Here is an 18936-nt window from a genome sequence, read left to right as displayed (position 1 = left end):
ATTTGGCGAGTGTAATAGCTTTTAAAGGTGGCTATTACACCCTGATCCAGAAGCTGAAGGGAGAAATGCCACTTCTGTACAATATTGGGATGAGTGTTTTTGAGTGTTCAGGGTAACCACCACACACTCGCTCTACCACCTCCTCCCATTGATGAGTACCAATACACACTTACCGGTAGTACTGTAGTTCTATATACTATTTTCTATAGAAATGGCAAAGATTTTCTGTATATGTAACTTTTTTCATGGGGCAAAGGGAGACTGGGGAACGTAACTCCCTTTATTTTATCTATTTCTTATGGGGAAAATTGATCCATTTAACGTTGTTTCACATAACCCCGACGTTAAGCCAGGACGCCCTGTACTCTCATCGGATTCTCTGATGTTCATAGATCAAAGATATATGACTTCACTTTTGTATTGCTATCGCATAAGTTCACACGAAGCATAATGATTTACATCTGGCAGAATGGATACTCAAAACACACCGTCTCTACACATATAGATATATGATGCCTTCAACATATACTCAATACACCTAGAATACTTTCTCTCATGGTTGGTATACATCATTGACTGTACAAGAAATTCATTCACTCTCAATTTAAAATTCCTGAACACCATATGAGGCACTAAGAAATACCCGAGTCCTTAAGGGAGTACAGGAGAGAAAACGGAGGACTAAGATGCCCTAAAGTGGGGGGAAACGGACGTCTAAACTGGTGGAGCATAATATGAATAATTAAGTGTTGAACGGACTTACCATGCTATTGTGACCATGGCAACAGTGCGGCGGCCTCGTGATCAGCTGATGCGGATTCCCCAGTGAGTTTCACATTGTGCAGGCTGTATCTTTCTTACAGTTTTCAAACCAGTCCTTACTGACTTGAAACTTTATGTCAGCGACACTTCCCTCTCCTGCACTTTGGGTGTCAAGATTCTCTTGGTGACCCGAGGAACTGTCAGGTAACGACAATGGTCTTTGCTCAAGGTGATTTTCCTTGAAGTGCTGCTCTACTGCTGGGCAATAACTGCTGGAAAATGTTGACTGTCACCTAGGCCTTCATGTTGTCTGTTATTACCAGACAATAAGCAGTTGCTCCTTGGAGAACTCATTCAATGCTTGGGTGTTTCCGAGTGGTAAATAACCAAGGGTTTGATCTTAATATTGTTCAAAGTATTGACCCCTAGCTGGAGTGTAAGGTGATCCTTCACAGCCATGAACCCTGGTGTATGCCTCTCTTCCTGGGAGCGGTGTGTGTGTGTGTGTGTAAAGGTACAACACACACTCCCATAACAGGACAGTCTCATGGACGTTGAAGACAAACTGGGAAGCAAAACTGCCAAGGTTGATGATCACTTTCAGAGTGTCTGGGTCTTCATGTGCTGCCGAGACATCAGTGCATGCAGTTTCACCAAAGAAAAGCACACTGTTCATGTTACTGCATTACAGTACACTACTTAAATTTGTCGAATCAATTTCGATTTTCCTGAAAATCTCCATTGTTGATCCCTCAATTTCCTCCTCCAAGTAGAAGATGCTCCTGGTCTCCTGCAGGGATGAGTCCATCTTCTTGAATGGTTTGTTTTGGTTGCTGTTAATGAAGTGGCGGATTGGGCAGAAGCCCCCATCTTGTCTGTTAAACCCAAGTTTCGATCACCATCAACCAAATGCTGACTCACCTCCACATGTCTTCCCACCACCATTTTTATATCCAAAATGAGGCTCTCCTTTGACTGCCTGCCCACATTACCAGGAATATCACTTACAGGCACCTCACCAGACTTAATGGATGCTGGGTGTCACTCTCACTAGTTGTGTGTACAGTTCAAAGAGAGGAGAGCATAACATAGTCTTTGAACCTTTTATAGACTTTAATATGTTTTGTCCTATAAGAAAAATATCCCCCATGAGTAATGGGCACTACACAATAATGAAAGAGCATTCTGTGAGGTATCTCTGTAGAAGCAAAATTATGATGAACTTATACAATACTGTAGTTAGTGTGACAAGTTATTTGACACTGTATTATCAGACTCTGCATCTAATATGACCTAATCTCTAATGTGTACAGCTGGATCATGACACTGACAGTATTTATGCCACGATGTTGGTGCTGGAGCCAGCGCCCTTCATGCTGGAATTTCAGCAGGAACCTGACAGGAAGCCTACTGTTAATGACGTACAGGTGGGTGTCCTCATACTCTACTGCTTCAGTCTTTGGTAATTGTTTGCTTCATCCAGGCTCCGACTCTGACAGAATTAATCTTCAACGTAGTTAAATATTATTGAGAGCACCATCAGTGTTTTCACTATTTTCAGGCAGATTTTCATAAAAATATAAGGATCCAATCAAATTTTTATCAATAATTTGTCAAAATTTTATTTTCTTTTAACCACACTACGTTTAGGTCATGACTAAATATATTTTAAGTAAAACTTTAGTAAAATATTAAGTTATTTTTTAGTTACGTTTTAACTCAGCTTCATACTGGTATTATACTAAAAATAGACCCAGGCTAATAAGTACTGTATTCAAATCTCTGTAGATATCATATCCTCCTAACCAAACATTTATATTTATGAGCTGTGAAATCGATGGCAGCCAGATAGCCAGTGTCAGAAATAAGCTATAATCAAGACTGCAATTTCACTTCCCTGACAACCCTAGAGTATTTTTGTTGGGAATATATTAATTTTTGGAGATTCCTGTACTGTAGTTGGTAAACTAAATGATTCAGCAGCCATGTTGAGCGACGACCTCTCTAAACAGTGACTCAGCGGTGACAGTGAGCAAGCTGTTACAACACCGGGTTATAAAAGTGGCACAACTATCATACAGTGAATGTCTGTATAGAGTGCTAGTGTCTGAAAGAGTTTACAGATTGGCTACATGGGTCTTGCTTCTAAGATGATCTAATTCGAAATGGGCCCAGTCCTATGTCCTAATTGTCAAGGGTCCCAGTCCTAAGGTATACTAGACGTCAAGGGTCCCAGTCCTAAGGTATACTAGACGTCAAGGGTCTCAGTCCTAAGGTATACTAGACGTCAAGGGTCCCAGTCCTAAGGTATACTAATTGTCAAGGATCCCAGTCCTAAGGTACACTAATTGTCAAGGGTCCCAGTCCTAAGGTATACTAGACGTCAAGGGTCCCAGTCCTAAGGTATACTAGACGTCAAGGGTCCCAGTCCTAAGGTATACTAATTGTCAACGGTCCCAGTCCTAAGGTATACGAGACGTCAAGGGTCCCAGTCCTAAGGTATACTAATTGTCAAGGGTCCCAGTCCTAAGGTATACTAATTGTCAACGGTCCCAGTCCTAAGGTATACGAGACGTCAAGGGTCCCAGTCCTAAGGTATACTAGACGTCAAGGGTCCCAGTCCTAAGGTATACTAATTGTCAACGGTCCCAGTCCTAAGGTATACTAGACGTCAAGGGTCCCAGTCCTAAGGTATACTAGACGTCAAGGGTCCCAGTCCTAAGGTATACTAATTGTCAACGGTCCCAGTCCTAAGGTATACGAGACGTCAAGGGTCCCAGTCCTAAGGTATACTAATTGTCAAGGGTCCCAGTCTTAATGATCAGAATAAGTTGGGATTAAGTCTTGTATAATAAAAAAAACATAAGTAAAATTTTGAATAATAAAACTTGTCATCTGACCCCACAGTTGAGCTTGACCATCCAGGATACAGAACTGTGTGCCCTCCAGTGTCTCCGCTACAGCATCTTCATCTGCCAGTAAGTGCTCCCATCACTCCTCCATAAAATCCACCAATAGAACAGTTGACCATTTAACAAGCAGGTTGAATCAGGTTGAGCTCGTCATAGTTTGCCTGGGGGAGTAAATCAGTTAATGTACAGCAGAAACAATCAATTTACAAAAAGCCGAATCCATCATTATTTATGCACACAAACATACATACATGTAAAATAACTTGGCCACAATATGCAACTTAAGTGTATTTCCATACAGCTCATTCTACGAGTGCTCAGGGCTGGGCAGGAACTGCTTCGTCAGCAACTACAAAAACTCCCCTGGAGAGTTCATCAACATCCCCAAGAATTGTTCCCACTACAGCAAGGCCATCATCAAGCACACCAAGGTCCAGAAGACAAATGCTGAGCTCATGCTCTGGCTTCAGCTCATGGTCGATGAGGGCACATTCAATATTAAGGTTGTCTACCAAGATGACCAAGGTCATGTAAGTTTATGAGGTCATATACACCTTTTTGATTGAGTGCATCTCTAAAGTCTAGAACATTTTTGAGGTCTGGTGAACCACTGAGGTCAGCTATGCCACTGAGGTCAAAGCACACCTTTGACATCAGCCACGGCTTCTAAGGTCAAGGAAACTCCCCTGGTCATGTGATTCTATTTGGACAGGACAATATGTGAGCTAAGGAGACCTTTGATTCAGGGGAATCATGAGACCGTACATGTGGGTTCAAATCCCTGTCAGCATAACCTCTCCGGCTAAAACAGGGGAGCTTAGGATTTAGTTGATGTCAGTAGTTTTCCTCACAGATGACTCGATAGGGTGGCAAAAACTTTATCTTCAACTATTGAGACAAATGACTTAAACTTTATCCCCATTAGTTCTAGAAAGTGACAAACTTTATTTTCATCAGTTAATGGCATCATAATCATTTTACGGACATTTTAGATGCTTGTGTAGGTTTTGCCACAGTTGCCACATGGCAGGCAGCTCTTCTTGGTACATGGTCCCTTGCAGTCTCTCTTGTCAGGTTCTTTAGTCTTATGTAATTTTTTACAACCTCCTTTCGTTATTCGTGGCCTACCTCTGGCTCCCCTCCACTCCATATTTAGGCTCATGCATCACTTGATCGGATTGAGGTGGGTGAGTGGATACAGTGTGCAGCTTCTGTCCAGGTCGGTGACTTGATTCCCAGGCATTCCCAGTTCACCCAGCTGTAAATGGGTACCTAAGTTTACAACTTGGGAAAATAAATGTAGTTGAGTGCATTACTGGCCATGCTGCCTCCTTGTGTACCAAAGGCTTAGTACATACAGTGTGCTGTATCCAGACTGTCCCTAACAGGGCAGTCATGTCTATGAGACCCACTTTCACTTCTTTCACCTTTTAACCCAACTGGTTTCATCCACTCTCTCTATATGCCCTTTTCATCTCAGCCAGCCTCTACACGGGACTTCTCCAACACTCTCAACACCCAGATGCCCTCTTACATCTGAACAGGGCCTCCTGTGTTTCAGTGTCACAATAAACATTCACCTCGCCATTCTCATTTCAACTGACTCAAGTCTACTTACATCATCCTCTTTAATTGCCCATGTTTCACTGCCATACAATGTCACACTTTCATTTCAGCCTCATAAATTCTTCCTCTCACTTGAGGGAAGGTCCTCTTGCCGCCAATAAATGAAAAAGTTCCCTAAACTACCTCCAGCCACTTCTGACTCTTGCACTGACACCAGCACTGATCATGTTATCCTCGTAACAGAACTATTGACACAGTCCAGGACATATCACCAATGTTGAGTTTCTCCAGCGTTGCTGTGAGCTCATAGTTACATGCACATACAGAACACTTAAAAGTCGGCAACATCCTGCAGAGTGCCATCTACTCCACTGCACCTCTTTTGTACCCACCTTCCATGGTTGTTGCACAGTACAGTAGTGAATTGTTGCTAGCACCTTTCTTGCAGACAGCACATGGCCTTTTTTCTACTTTCCACCATGGGTCCCCCACCTACACCATTAATAAAGAATAATTTTGACACATTCACTCTTAGGCCCTTTGCCTTTATTCCATCCTTCCATTTCTTAAATTTCTCCACTGCCCCTTGAATACTATCTGCTGTCTGCACTAAGTCATCAGTATACAACAACTCCCAGGGCAGGCCACTCCTGAAGTCCCCTGATATTACTTCCAGCACCAAGATAAACAGAAGGGGGCTCAAGGCAGGTTCCAGATGGACTCCTATTTTAGCTCAAATTCCTCACTTTCCTCAACATTCATTTTTTCAGAGGTTTTTGCGCCCTCATATAATGCCATAACCACTTGAAGAAGGAACATTACCAATCAGTTATGGGAAGTCACAAACTTTATCCCCACAAGTGACATAAACTTTGTAGTAAGAGGAAATAGAACCATATGTTAATAACAATCATCTAAAGATAAATAAAAAAACTGTAGTTATGATTAAAAAGTAATACATATACTGTACAGTATTATCATTCATATAAACTTGGGTCTCATACTGTAACTGATAAACTCTTGATTGGCAGACAAAAACTGCCTGGTACAAAGCGACGAAAGTGGAGGAGGAGCTTATGGCGGACGACCCCATCCTGGTAGACCTGGTGAAGGATGACTACCATAAGGCATACCTGAAGGGCAAGCTGAAGGGCAGCCACACTGACCAACAACTCAAGAAGGTTATTCCTATATACCTACTCCTCACTTTGTACTGTATTGGTCTATCTCCAGCAGGCAGTCAAGGTTGTTTCAACAGTCAATGATGAACTAAACACCTAACATAATTTTAATGTTAATTCAATATTGAGACAATGAGTGTGGTTGTTGTCTATACTGGTGATCATTAGCCTCATTTTTCTTCAACTTTTTGGAAACTTCCTTCGTTAATTTTGAAATATACTGTTAAAAGTCTTCCCAGCTTTATTGTTTCAACATATATACCATAGAAATATTTAAGTGAAGTTAATGTTAAAGTTCAAATGTACACACATGTTGACATAGGTGAGTTACGACTTGTGTTTGGCCACCTGTGAAATGGAGAGGGCCTTCAAGTGTGAGAGCTTCTCCTACTGCTACTACGACAGGTCCTGCTACCTCTCCTCCTACGTGGTCGACATCCCTGTGAACACCAGAGACATCATCTTAAAGACTGACTGTATCATTATGACTCGTGAGTTTGTTTCCTCTCCTTACCTCAGCACGTGAACACTGAACAGTATCATGATTTTACTTTAGCTTCTTAACAAAACCTGATCATTACCTCCCACAACTTCCTTACTGCCCGACCATCACTGGATCATTACCACCTGAGGTGTATCTCACCACCAGTTGTTTATAACCAAACAGGCATCACCTATTCATACCTGAGACACAATCTAAGCATTTTGTATACAGCAGTTGACTTCTACTTTGCCCTTAGGTAAACACACTGATGACTACAGCAAACTAGAGGGGACGGTATACCTAGGGAAGCCCAAAGCAAAAATGGTGGCGCTAGATGCTGGTAAATGTGCCTTCTACTGTGACAACAGCACCTCCTTCACCTGCAGGTCAGCCACTTGTCTAGGACTTAATTAGTTATGTTTATTGCAGTCCATCACATGTAAGTATCTGAATGCAAGGACAACTCACTATTCAGAAAATTTTATAAGTAAGAGTTTTCAAATATTTTCTTTCTGTACTGGAATCAAAGCTTCCTGATTTTTTTTCTATATAGCTTATATATATATATATATATATATATATATATATATATATATATATATATATATATATATATATATATATATATATATATATATATATATATATATATATATATATATATATATATATATACCTGTACTGTATAGAGAACTATTTTTCTATCTCTTGATCTTTTTAAGGTAGTGGGCAGTTATCAAACAGGGGGGTAGACCGTGCTGCCATATGGCATCACAAAAATTGTGACCAGGTTACTGATCTGACTTTCTGCCTCGTTTACACACAATTGCAGCGTTTCAATTGTTTCTCTTACTATTGACAACACAACATACATATACTGTTTCAATTTTTTATCTTTTTTTTAATTGTTGTATTTATTTAAGGTCCTTTATTATTATTATTATTATTATTGCAATAAGGGCAGCCATTAAACCACACTTTAAACAATATAACACATGCACAAACACCTCCATGAGTCAGGTGAGGAAAGACATGTAATGTATTGTACTGTATTAGGCTGACAAAATTAAGACAAGAATATGGTCTGAACATTTTGTCTCTTCTCTAAACTTCATAATCTACTCACAGCTCTCCAGGTATATGTTCTTTTATTTATCTTTAAAATGGTAATTCATGACACGCATGCACACACACACACACACACGAAACAATGCTAAGGTAAATTTTCTATAATTTTTGCAACAATGTTTTTTCTTCATCTATTCAGTCATCTGGCAGTCACACACTTAGCCTTGCTGCCACACATTACTCACAAACATTCACTTGGACTTACATTTTCACCCAGCACCTCACACACCACTCTATGTTGTATGACACCGTGTTTGTTACAAAACTCTATTTCTGACTAAATTTTGTAAGTTTTATGTATTAGAATAATTATGATACTGTTCTTTGTAAAGTACCTGCACATGGATTTTCTCATTTTGGCATTAAATAAGAGGCGATCATTACTTACTTAACCTGGCCATCTCCCGGACATTTACCAATTTAGTCCAGATGATTAGCGTGCAACTCTGACTGGTATCTGCAAAGTAAAATAGGAGTAGAGGCAGGCATAAAACGGAGCAACAGGTGAGAGTAACAGTGATGTGGCCCCACAGATCATTTGACTTTTGTGCCAGTGAGTCCTCCTGCAACCTCTTTGATGAACACTCCATTGATGTCCCTGACAACATGCTCAACCATTCCTATCCAGACTGTGTCCATTATACACGTGAGTAACCCGGTTCAACCCTGCACCCAATACAGTACAGTACAGTACAGTATATGCACATCTTCCTTCACTGTACAATACAGGGTGTCTCATAAGTCACACAATATTATCATCATAGGAAATTTAATGCCTTCTCTTTTTCTTTTTTCGGGTGAAGGAATTATAACAAATCAACAAACATTGGACGATGAGGACCGATTGAGTAGCCACCAAGGGCCCCAGAAGTCATACCTCTCTATTTCTTCCTTTGGGTGTCACATATATGGTTCCTGGACGATCATGGTAGATGAAAGATCTTAGGTGACCCCAGAGGAAGAAATCAAGAGGTGTGAGATTTGGAGGCTTCAGAGACCATTTTAATTGATCCTCGTTGCCCAATTTTTGTTGATTTATTATGATTCTCTCACCTGAAGAAAAGCGATGAATATTAATCTTCCTTTGTTGCACGGCGTGAGACACTCTGTACACGAGTCACATTCTTTATGTGAGTGAGTAACCTATTCTGATCCCACCCGTGTCCACTACTGTACTGTTGAGCATAACTATTACACACAACATTATTATGTACATTACAACTCTGGTTCACCTCTAACACACTACAACTTTGCTCACAAAAGATGTAGACTGTAATGTACTGTGCTGTATACATTATTCTTATTGAATAAAACTAAGTGTGTTACTTCTAGTTCTATCTCATACAGTACATACCTGTACAGTGTACATCCTCTATGTTAAACTTATATGTGCTTTTATCTGCAGTGTATTATACAGGAATACCTCGTTATTTGAAATCCCACTTATCCACAATTTATATTTTAACAGCCCTATTCAATATTCATAAAACATAGCTACCCTGTTTATTCACAAAGAAAAATTACGATACCCTACATTAATATTTAAAACTGCGTGGGCTAATTGCAGCTTTCATATTCCACTGTAAGGCCCGTTTCACATGTACATGTTTTTCCCTTCACGAGGACCTGCACGATTTAGAATTAATGCAATTCAATGGGAGATGTTCACCCCGCACCTGTACCTGCACTGTACTTCCAAACCGAGACGTGAAAAATCACGGCGGACATTCTATGATTCTTCATATGGTAATGGTAAATGCTAGTTTAAATGTTAACACTCTTCTTATGAAGTGAAAGTACTGTATGTGTAGACTTGGCATGTTGCTAAGGACTGTCCCTTTAGCTACAAGGCAAGTTGTGTTATCATTATTTTTCCAACTCGTATTTTTGGGTAGATATACGTAATGTTGTTGTTTCTTTTTTTAGCTCTTTTACGTGTACACACGATCATTTATACAAAATGTGCAAAAGAAAAATTGATTAGAACAAGGTGAAAAACCTAAATGGAATAAATATTTCTTACGTGCTCGGTAGTTAGCACCTGGATCGTGGGAGGAGTAGGAGGAAGCAGTTGGGGGTCTCACCTGCTCCAGTCTCTGGTGTCCCACGTGTAGTGAAACTATTGTCAGCTGGCAATGCAGAATTTTCTTATTTTTTATTTATTAGTCTGTTTTTAATTTATTCCTCTCATGTGTATATTGAAAATTATGTAGTGAAAGTTGCCGGCTAGGAACGCATCCGCTTACTTTCATTTATTCTTATGGGGAATATTGCCCCGATATTTGTAAATTCGTTATTCGCAACTACCTGTACTTCTAGGAATGCATACTTTGCGATAACCAAGGTATTCCTGTGTAAATTTACATGTGCTGGCAAAACTATAATAATTTTCTGACATACTTCATCTTAAAAATACATGTAGAATATTTACTCAGAGGTATTAATTGATGGATGAATAGACAGACAGAGAGATGTGTCAGCACCACACAGGAAAATAAAACTCATTCTCAGATATTAATACAGTATATGGATGGATGGATTGAGAGATAACAGTGCATTATTACGGAAAACACTATTAACACATATGAACCCTCGTGCCAACAGGTAACGCCCTGGTAGACTTCAAAAAACACCCAAATCAGGTGTTGGCAGGTAACCGTGACCGCTATGTGAAGGAGGTGTCCACTACTGAATGTGCCCAGGTGAGTGTTGCCAGTCATGGTTGATGCTCCAAGAAAGTGGTAGTTGCTAGAGACTAATGACAGATATTGAGATCATGGCAGGTGTGAACAGAGGGCATGTTAATAAATCAAACAGGTGCATGTGTAGGTGTAGAGGAGAGTGTATTAACTAAGACTGTGTGTGTGTGTAAGAGAACAGGTGTAGTAACCATGTAACTGTCTGACTACAGGTGTGTGTAATGTAAAGGTTTAATAACCATGTGACTGTGAAGCTACAGGTGTGTGTACTGCACAGGTGTAACAGGTGTAGTAACCATGTCATTGTGGTTACAGGTGTGTGAGAACGAGCCCAATTTTGGTTGTGACGGGTTTGACTACTGTGTCGAAGGTGGAGACATAACCTGCTTCCTCACCTCTGCCCACTACTCTGACGCAGGGATCGTCATCACTAACTCCCCCACCTGTGACCACTACTCCAGTCAGTATCTCTACCTGCCCACCTCACCTCCTCCACACTAACACTGATCTCTTCCTGACCTCCTCCACACTAACACTGATCTCTTCCTGACCTCCTCCACACTAACACTGTTCTCTTCCTGACCTCCTCCACACTAATACTGATCTCTTCCTGACCTCCTCACTCCTGACCTCACTACACTGACACTAACACTGATCTCTTCCTGACCTCCTCCACACTAACACTGATCTCTTCCTGACCTCCTCCACACTAACAGTGATCTCTTCCTGACCTCCTCCACACTAACAGTGATCTCTTCCTGACCTCCTCCACACTAACACTGATCTCTTCCTGACCTCCTCCACACTAACACTGATCTCTTCCTGACCTCCTCCACACTAACAGTGATCTCTTCCTGACCTCCTCCACACTAACACTGATCTCTTCCTGACCTCCTCCACACTAACACTGATCTCTTCCTGACCTCCTCCACACTAACACTGATCTCTTCCTGACCTCCTCCACACTAACACTGATCTCTTCCTGACCTCCTCCACACTAACACTGATCTCTTCCTGACCTCCTCCACACTAACACTGATCTCTTCCTGACCTCCTCCACACTAACACTGATCTCTTCCTGACCTCCTCCACACTAACACTGATCTTCTTTCCTGACTCTCCTCCACACTAACACTGACTGACCTCCCACACTAACACTGATCTCTTCCTGACCTCCTCCACACTAACACTGATCTCTTCCTGACCTCCTCCACACTAACACTGATCTCTTCCTGACCTCCTCCACACTAACACTGATCTCTTCCTGACCTCCTCCACACTAACACTGATCTCTTCCTGACCTCCTCCACACTAACACTGATCTCTTCCTGACCTCCTCCACACTAACACTGATCTCTTCCTGACCTCCTCCACACTAACACTGATCTCTTTCCCTGACCTCTCCACACTAACACTGGTCTCTTTCCTGACCTCCTCCACACTAACACTGATCTCTTCCTGACCTCCTCCACACTAACACTGATCTCTTCCTGACCTCCTGACACTCAACACCTGACCTCTCCACACCTCACTGACCTGACCTCCTCCACACTAACACTGGATCTTCCTGACCTCTCCACCTCACACTGTTCTCTTCCTGACCTCCACACTAACACTGATCTCTTCCCTGACCTCCACACTAACACTGATCTTCCTGACCTCCTCCACACTAACACTGGATCTCTTTCCTGACCTCCACACTAACACTGATCTCTTCCTGACCTCCTCATTAACACTGTTCTTCCTGACCTCCTCCATACTAACACTGATCTCTTCCTGACCTCCTCCACACTAACACTGATCTCTTCCTGACCTCCTCCACACTAACACTGATCTCTTCCTGACCTCCTCCACACTAACACTGATCTCTTCCTGACCTCCTCCACATGTTACTCCTCTCACAATATTCTCCTTCTGCTGTTTCATATTTTCTTCCTTTTTTTATGGCTCTAAGATGAGATTTTTTGAAGTACGGTAAGTAAAATGTACTGTATCCCTAATAGATCCAGCATTAGTCTTTTTTCATCAGAATTTGCATGTTAAATATGCCCAGTATTATATTAATTTCTGATCCTATATCACTATAAATCTCTAATTATATATAACAATAATTTCGAGTATTACATCTATATAATATACTGTAATGTTTTTTATGTGTCTAGTTATGCCTCAAACAAATTCACAGATTGAAGAAGTTTCCAATTTTATGCTTAACCTAAATTTTTGGAACATGAATTACACTCGTGCTGTGGAGTTTCCATCACCTGTTAAAAGTTAAATTAGTTTGCTATTTTTTTGGTATGAGTTTAGAGGAAACACTAATGGTAAATTATTAACCTAGAAGTACAGTAAAGTAGTGTAGATGTTTGGGTCCAGGTGTACTGTACTGCGGTGGTGATGAGAGATGTTTGTCCTGCAGGAGAATACTACGAGGGAGATGACAGAGACTCACACGCCAACAAGAGGTCGTCAAAATACATCTATGGCCCAGGTCAGTCCTCAGTACAGGTAAACCCCAATTTACAATCTCTCTATTCACGATGGTGATGTTTTGAGACCACTTCCCTATTTATGACAAAAAAAATTCGCATTAACGATAGCCATTGTCCAGCCGACCTCGCTGACACACGGAATGCATTCCTGAAAAACTGACGGTTAAGCGAAATGATCAATAAACCATAGATAACGAGAAATAATATCCACGGAGATGGCAAGTAATTGTGTATCCAAGTCACCAATTTGCCACCCAGTAGCATCAGAGCGGGTGAGGCCGAGTTGTGAGCTCTTAATTTTGGGTATATGTACAGACATACCCTGATAACCGACACATAACATAAGAATGGAGGAAACTGCAGCGGGCCTATTGGCCCACACTGGGCAGTCCCGTTTACACCCAACCCCTATTGCTCATATAAGCATCCAACCTATGTTTGAATCTATTCAGCGTATTCGAATTAATGATGATATTTGGTAACTTGTTCCATTCATCCACTACTCTGTTTCCAAACCAGTGTTTACCTATTTCACGCCTAAATCTAAATTTGTTTAATTTAAAAACCATTGTTACGAGTTCGCTCCTGGTTGGATAGTTTGAGTACCTTTGTAATGTCCCCTTTGTTTAGCCCTGACTTCCATTTATACACCTCTATCAGGTCGCCCCTCTCTCTACGTCTCTCGAGGGAGTGCAAATTATGATGCTTTAACCTGTCTCTATACTCAAGCTTCCTAATGCCCGGGATTAGTCTTGTCATTCTCCTCTGAATTATTTCCAAGGATTCTATATCCATTTTGTAATACGGTGACCATAACTGAACTGCGTAATCCAGGTGTGGTCTCACAAGCGCAAGATACAGTTTTAGGATGACCTCGCTAGTCTTGTAACTAACACTCCTTTGTATGAACCCAAGTACTTTATTAGCCTTGTTACGAGCAAAAACACATTGTTTACTTGGCTTAAGGTTCCTACTTATCATTACTCCTAAATCTCTCTCGCAGTCGGATTTCTCTATGCCATCGTTGTTCATCTGGTATCTGGTTTCCCTGTTTACATCTCCTATACTGAGTACTTTACATTTGTCCACGTTGAATTTCATCTGCCATTTTTCAGACCATTCGAAAAATTTGTTTAGATCTTCCTGTAGTTTTGCGCAGTCCTCGTAGATTTAATAACACGTCCTATTTTAGTGTCATCAGCAAATTTACTTATGTTGCTGTCTATGCCGATATCTATGTCGTTTATGTATATAATAAATAACAATGGTCCAAGTACTGAGCCTTGGGGAACTCCACTGGTGACGTTGCTCCAATGGGACTTAGTGCCGTAAATGCTCACTCGCTGTTTCCTGTCCTGTAACCATGCCCTAATCCATTTAAGGATATTACCTTTGATGCAATGTGCTTCTACCTTTCTAATTAGTCTTTCGTGGGGGACTCTGTCGAAGGCTTTGCTAAAGTCGAGATATACTACATAATAATTGTGCCCCTCGTCCACTGCTTCGAAAACTGATGAAAAGAATGTTAATAGATTAGTTAGACATGAACGGCCGCTTGTGAAGCCATGCTGGGAATCATTGATCAATCGGTGCTTCTCCAGGTGATTTCGAATAGAGTTTGAAATGATTGCTTCCAGTAATTTGCCTACTATTGATGTTAGACTGATTGGGCGGTAGTTAGAGGATAGTGATCTATCCCCCTTCTTGAAAATCGGTATTACATTCTCTATCCTCCAGGATTCTGGTACTACACCTGTTTTTAAGGACATGTTAAACAACTTTGCGAAGGGCATACTAAGCTCTTTCTTACATTCCTTTAATACTCTGGCAAATATCTCATCGGGACCAGGTGACTTATTAGGCTCTAGTTTGTCTATTTGCTTACTAACATCGTTACTAGTCACTACTATCTCACTTAATTTGTTTTCTTCACTATCTCTGAATAGAGTCGGTGCCTCGGGTATCATGTTTAAATTTTCGGTGGTGAAAACTGTTGAAAAATATTTATTCAAATTATTGCTCATTTCTCCGTCGTTATCAGTGAGCTCGCCGGTATCTGACCGTATTGGTCCAATCTTTTCTCGTGTTTTAGTTTGATACATTTGGTAGAATCCTTTGGGGTTTGTCTTCGCCTCCCTTGCTATCCTTACTTCATTATTCTTCTTGGCTTTCCTTATCTCGGTTTTAACCCAACTCCCCAATACCTTATAATAATCCCGGAGGTAAGTTTCGCCACGATTTATCCTTCTACCTATAGCCTTCCTTTGGCCAATGATGTTCTTTAAATAATTATTTATCCATTTAGGGTCAATGTTGTCTGATCTGAGTTTTTTGTATGGTATGTTCTGCCTTTGTGCATTAAGTAACTCATTATTTTAATTGTCGTGGAACTCGGCAATCTCAGATCTCGTTATCAGGTCGATGTCATCTGTCAGGTTAACGCCCAAGCGTGACACCCCCTCTCTCAGCTGCCTCTTTAAACTGTCAAAGTTCATAGATATTAATATATTTAACCCCTTGTGTATTGGACTCCTTAAGAGCTGAATAAAATCATCTGGCATAAGCCAACTGAAATATTAAAGTGGTGTCCCCATAGTGAAGGTGTAGAATATAGAGAATAAGTTATGGAACACACTCAGAGAGAGCCTCCACTAACACCACCTCCTCTTCTTCAGGTGACATGGCTGGCCTAGGTTGCTCCATGCTGGTCATCTCTATCGCGTTCACCTTCGCTGGGGTCTACGCCTATAACAAACACTACAAGGTGTAGGGGACATACACCGGCTGTTCACTCTGTTTTACAAGTCATGTTTTGAATTAATGTTAGTGATCTTTTTATGTCACCTTAATGTATTGTATAATAAGCAAATGATAAAAAAAATCAAATTTACACAGACACACATACAAAGAGAGACACACACACACACACTGTACAGTAAATTAATAAAATCATCCCAAATACACACATAAACTAGCACTTTGATCTGTGGTCCTGTAACAAGTTTAACTAACATCACAGTAGGAGAGGAGCTCTGGCTGAGAACAAGACAAGACTAAGTGGCTTGGGATGACTCAGTATCCAGTTTATTCTCGCCCAGACCACCAAAATGTTTAGTGTTTTTCTTTGGCTTCATAAAAAATTAACAAGAATACTCGCAAATGCCGATATTATTTCCGTCCTTTTTTATGTTAATTACAAGTCTTTATGTATCCTAACAACAGAATGGCCTCATTAATGTACAGTCTCTACCATACTTTTTTGGATATGCCGTAATAAAGAATGTTTTTTTTTTAATAAGAACAACACATCAATCAAGACGGTGTTAGGTGATACAAACTGTGACTTGAAGATTTGAATTATAATGATATTAGTACAGTAAGTGAATATCAGCAATAATATTCACACTTTGATCAATAAATGTTACTTGTGCTTCACCATAACATGTTGTGTCCCCATGCTCAGCTTTATAAACTGACCATCGTCATTTAAGTTTTCTTTTCATGTTAATATTATGTACTGTATGTAGTTAAGAATTAAAGGTGAAAAATAATGTTTTCTTTTCCATCAATGTCTCTGCCACCATTTTTGAGAAGTTATGTATGGGCATCCTTTGGGTTACGAAAGGGTTCCGTTCCTGAAAATCTTTCCGCAATCCGAAACTCCTTATTGCAAAACCATTTTTCCCATTGAATCCCATTATATAAGTTGAGATGCATTCCTATAGAAAATTTTTTGAGGCTCAAAAACGTAGTAGGCAGCTACCAAACAGGGAGGTACTACCGCCTGGGAAGATATTGGAAGCATAATATGCTGTCTAATGGTAGACCCTGCTGCCATATGGCATCACAAAAATTGTGACCAAGTCCCAGGTTGATTATCTGTTCTTTTGCCTCACGCACAATTGCAGGGTCTCAGTTGTCTCTCTTACTATTGACAACACAACATATATAACTTTTCTCACTCTTAATCTGTTTTATTCTATTCTTTTACATTATTCTCCTATGAACTGACAGTCCCTAGCGTATCTCGGGGACCAGATGGGGTGACAGTACTCCAGATGGGGAAGCACTTCACTTCAGGAGTGAAGTGCTTCCCCATCTGGAGTACTGTCACCCCATCTGGTCCCCGAGATATGCTAGGGACTGTCAGTTGGTTGAAAATGTTCAAAGGAGGGCCACCAAACTGGTGCATGCACTTCGGCACCTCAGCTACCCTGAGAGATTGGAGCGCCTGAACTTGCCTAGCTTATACTACAGACGGGCAAGGGGGGACCTAGTTGAGGTGTATAAGCATCTCAGGGGGCACTACTCAGTTGAGTGTCCTTACTTGGAGCTGGCGGACGCTCGCCCCACAAGGGGTCACAGCTCAAGATTGAAGAAGCTGCAAGTCCAGAAAACTGTGAGGGCAAACTTTTTCGGAGTGAGGGTTGTAAACTCTTGGAACAATCTACCAGAGAGTGTTGTGACGGCACCGAGTGTGAGCTCTTTCAAGACAAGACTTGACCAACACTGGAGCGGGTTCAGGTACATTCAGGAGCCGGTGCATGCCCAGTATTTGCCAACAGTGCGTGACAGAGACGTGACCGATCGCCCGGGCGGCTAGCGAGCCGACCTTTTGGTGAAGAATATAAATGAAAAGAGACGTGACCGATCGCCCAAGCGGCTAACAAGCCTTAATGGGTAGTTATCGCTGATTGGTAATAGATCGATACATACATACATACATACATACATACATACATATATATATATATACATACATACATATATACATACATACATACATACATATACAGATAGAAACACAGGCCGGTCAGTGGCGAAGAAGATAAAGAGAAATAATTTAAATATTATACAATAAATAAGTAAAACAGTTACCCATAAAAGATTCGTTTTCTCTTATTACGTCATCAAAGAAAACGAACGTAAATAAACAGTTACGAGAATGAGATTAAATACAAGACTAATTAAATGACTTTGAATGAAATTAAAAGCGGAATTAAATGACTTTGAATGAGATTAAAAGCGGGATTAAATGACTTTGAGATTAAAAGCCGTATTAAATACTTTGAGTGAGATTAAAACTATTACTATAGTACTAATTATAATAATAACAATAATTAAACTATGGGTTATTTGTGCGGGAAACATTATAGAAATGCCATAGAAGACAGTCCCAGGGAGTGCCAGAGGGAATCAGCATGTCCCAGGGAGTGCCAGAGTGTTCCAGCGTGTCCCAGGGAGTGCCAGAGTGTTCCAGCGTGTCCCAAGGAGTGCCAGCGTGTCCCAGGGAGTGCCAGAGTGTTCCAGCGTGTCCCAGGGAGTGCCAGCGTGTCCCCAGGGAGTGCCAGAGTGTACCAGCATGTCCCAGGAGTGCCAGAGCACCAGGCAAGTCCCAAGGAGTGCCAGAATGTCCCAGGGAGTGCCAAAGTGTTCCAGCATGTCCCATGGAGTGCCAGAGTGCTCCAGGGAGTGCCAGAGTGTACCAAGGAGTGCCAGAGTGTACCAGGGAGTGTCAGAATGTCCCTGGGAGTCCCAAAGTGTTCCAGCATGTCCCAGGGAGTGCCAGAGAGTTCCAGCATGTCCCTGGGAGTGCCAGAGTGCTCCAGCGCGTCCCAGGGAGTGCCAAAGTGTTCCAGCAAGTCCCAAGGAGTACCAGAATGGCCCAGGGAGTGCCAGAGTGTTCCAGCGTGTACCAGGGAGTGCCAGAGT

The 18936-nt window shown here is 41.2% G+C and overlaps 1 protein-coding gene across 1 annotated transcript in view; it reads left to right on the top strand.

The window, feature by feature from the left end:
- The window catches only part of LOC121872431, a 32514-nt gene extending 15739 nt beyond the window's left edge, over positions 1-16775 (top strand). The window contains exons 14-24 of the mRNA XM_042375185.1: positions 2076-2189; positions 3670-3740; positions 3976-4204; positions 6272-6421; positions 6744-6912; positions 7162-7291; positions 8567-8679; positions 10638-10735; positions 11048-11192; positions 13152-13223; positions 15900-16775. Of these exons, the coding sequence (XP_042231119.1) occupies positions 2076-2189; positions 3670-3740; positions 3976-4204; positions 6272-6421; positions 6744-6912; positions 7162-7291; positions 8567-8679; positions 10638-10735; positions 11048-11192; positions 13152-13223; positions 15900-15994 (1386 nt within the window). The 3' untranslated portion in view covers positions 15995-16775. The remainder of the gene's footprint in view (positions 1-2075; positions 2190-3669; positions 3741-3975; positions 4205-6271; positions 6422-6743; positions 6913-7161; positions 7292-8566; positions 8680-10637; positions 10736-11047; positions 11193-13151; positions 13224-15899) is intronic.
- The last annotated feature ends 2161 nt before the right edge of the window (positions 16776-18936 follow it).

This window comes from Homarus americanus, unplaced genomic scaffold, assembly GCF_018991925.1.
Source record: "Homarus americanus isolate GMGI-L3 unplaced genomic scaffold, GMGI_Hamer_2.0 scaffold11302, whole genome shotgun sequence".
Classification (NCBI taxonomy): domain Eukaryota; kingdom Metazoa; phylum Arthropoda; class Malacostraca; order Decapoda; family Nephropidae; genus Homarus; species Homarus americanus.
This window is presented reverse-complemented; position numbering and strand designations above follow the sequence as displayed.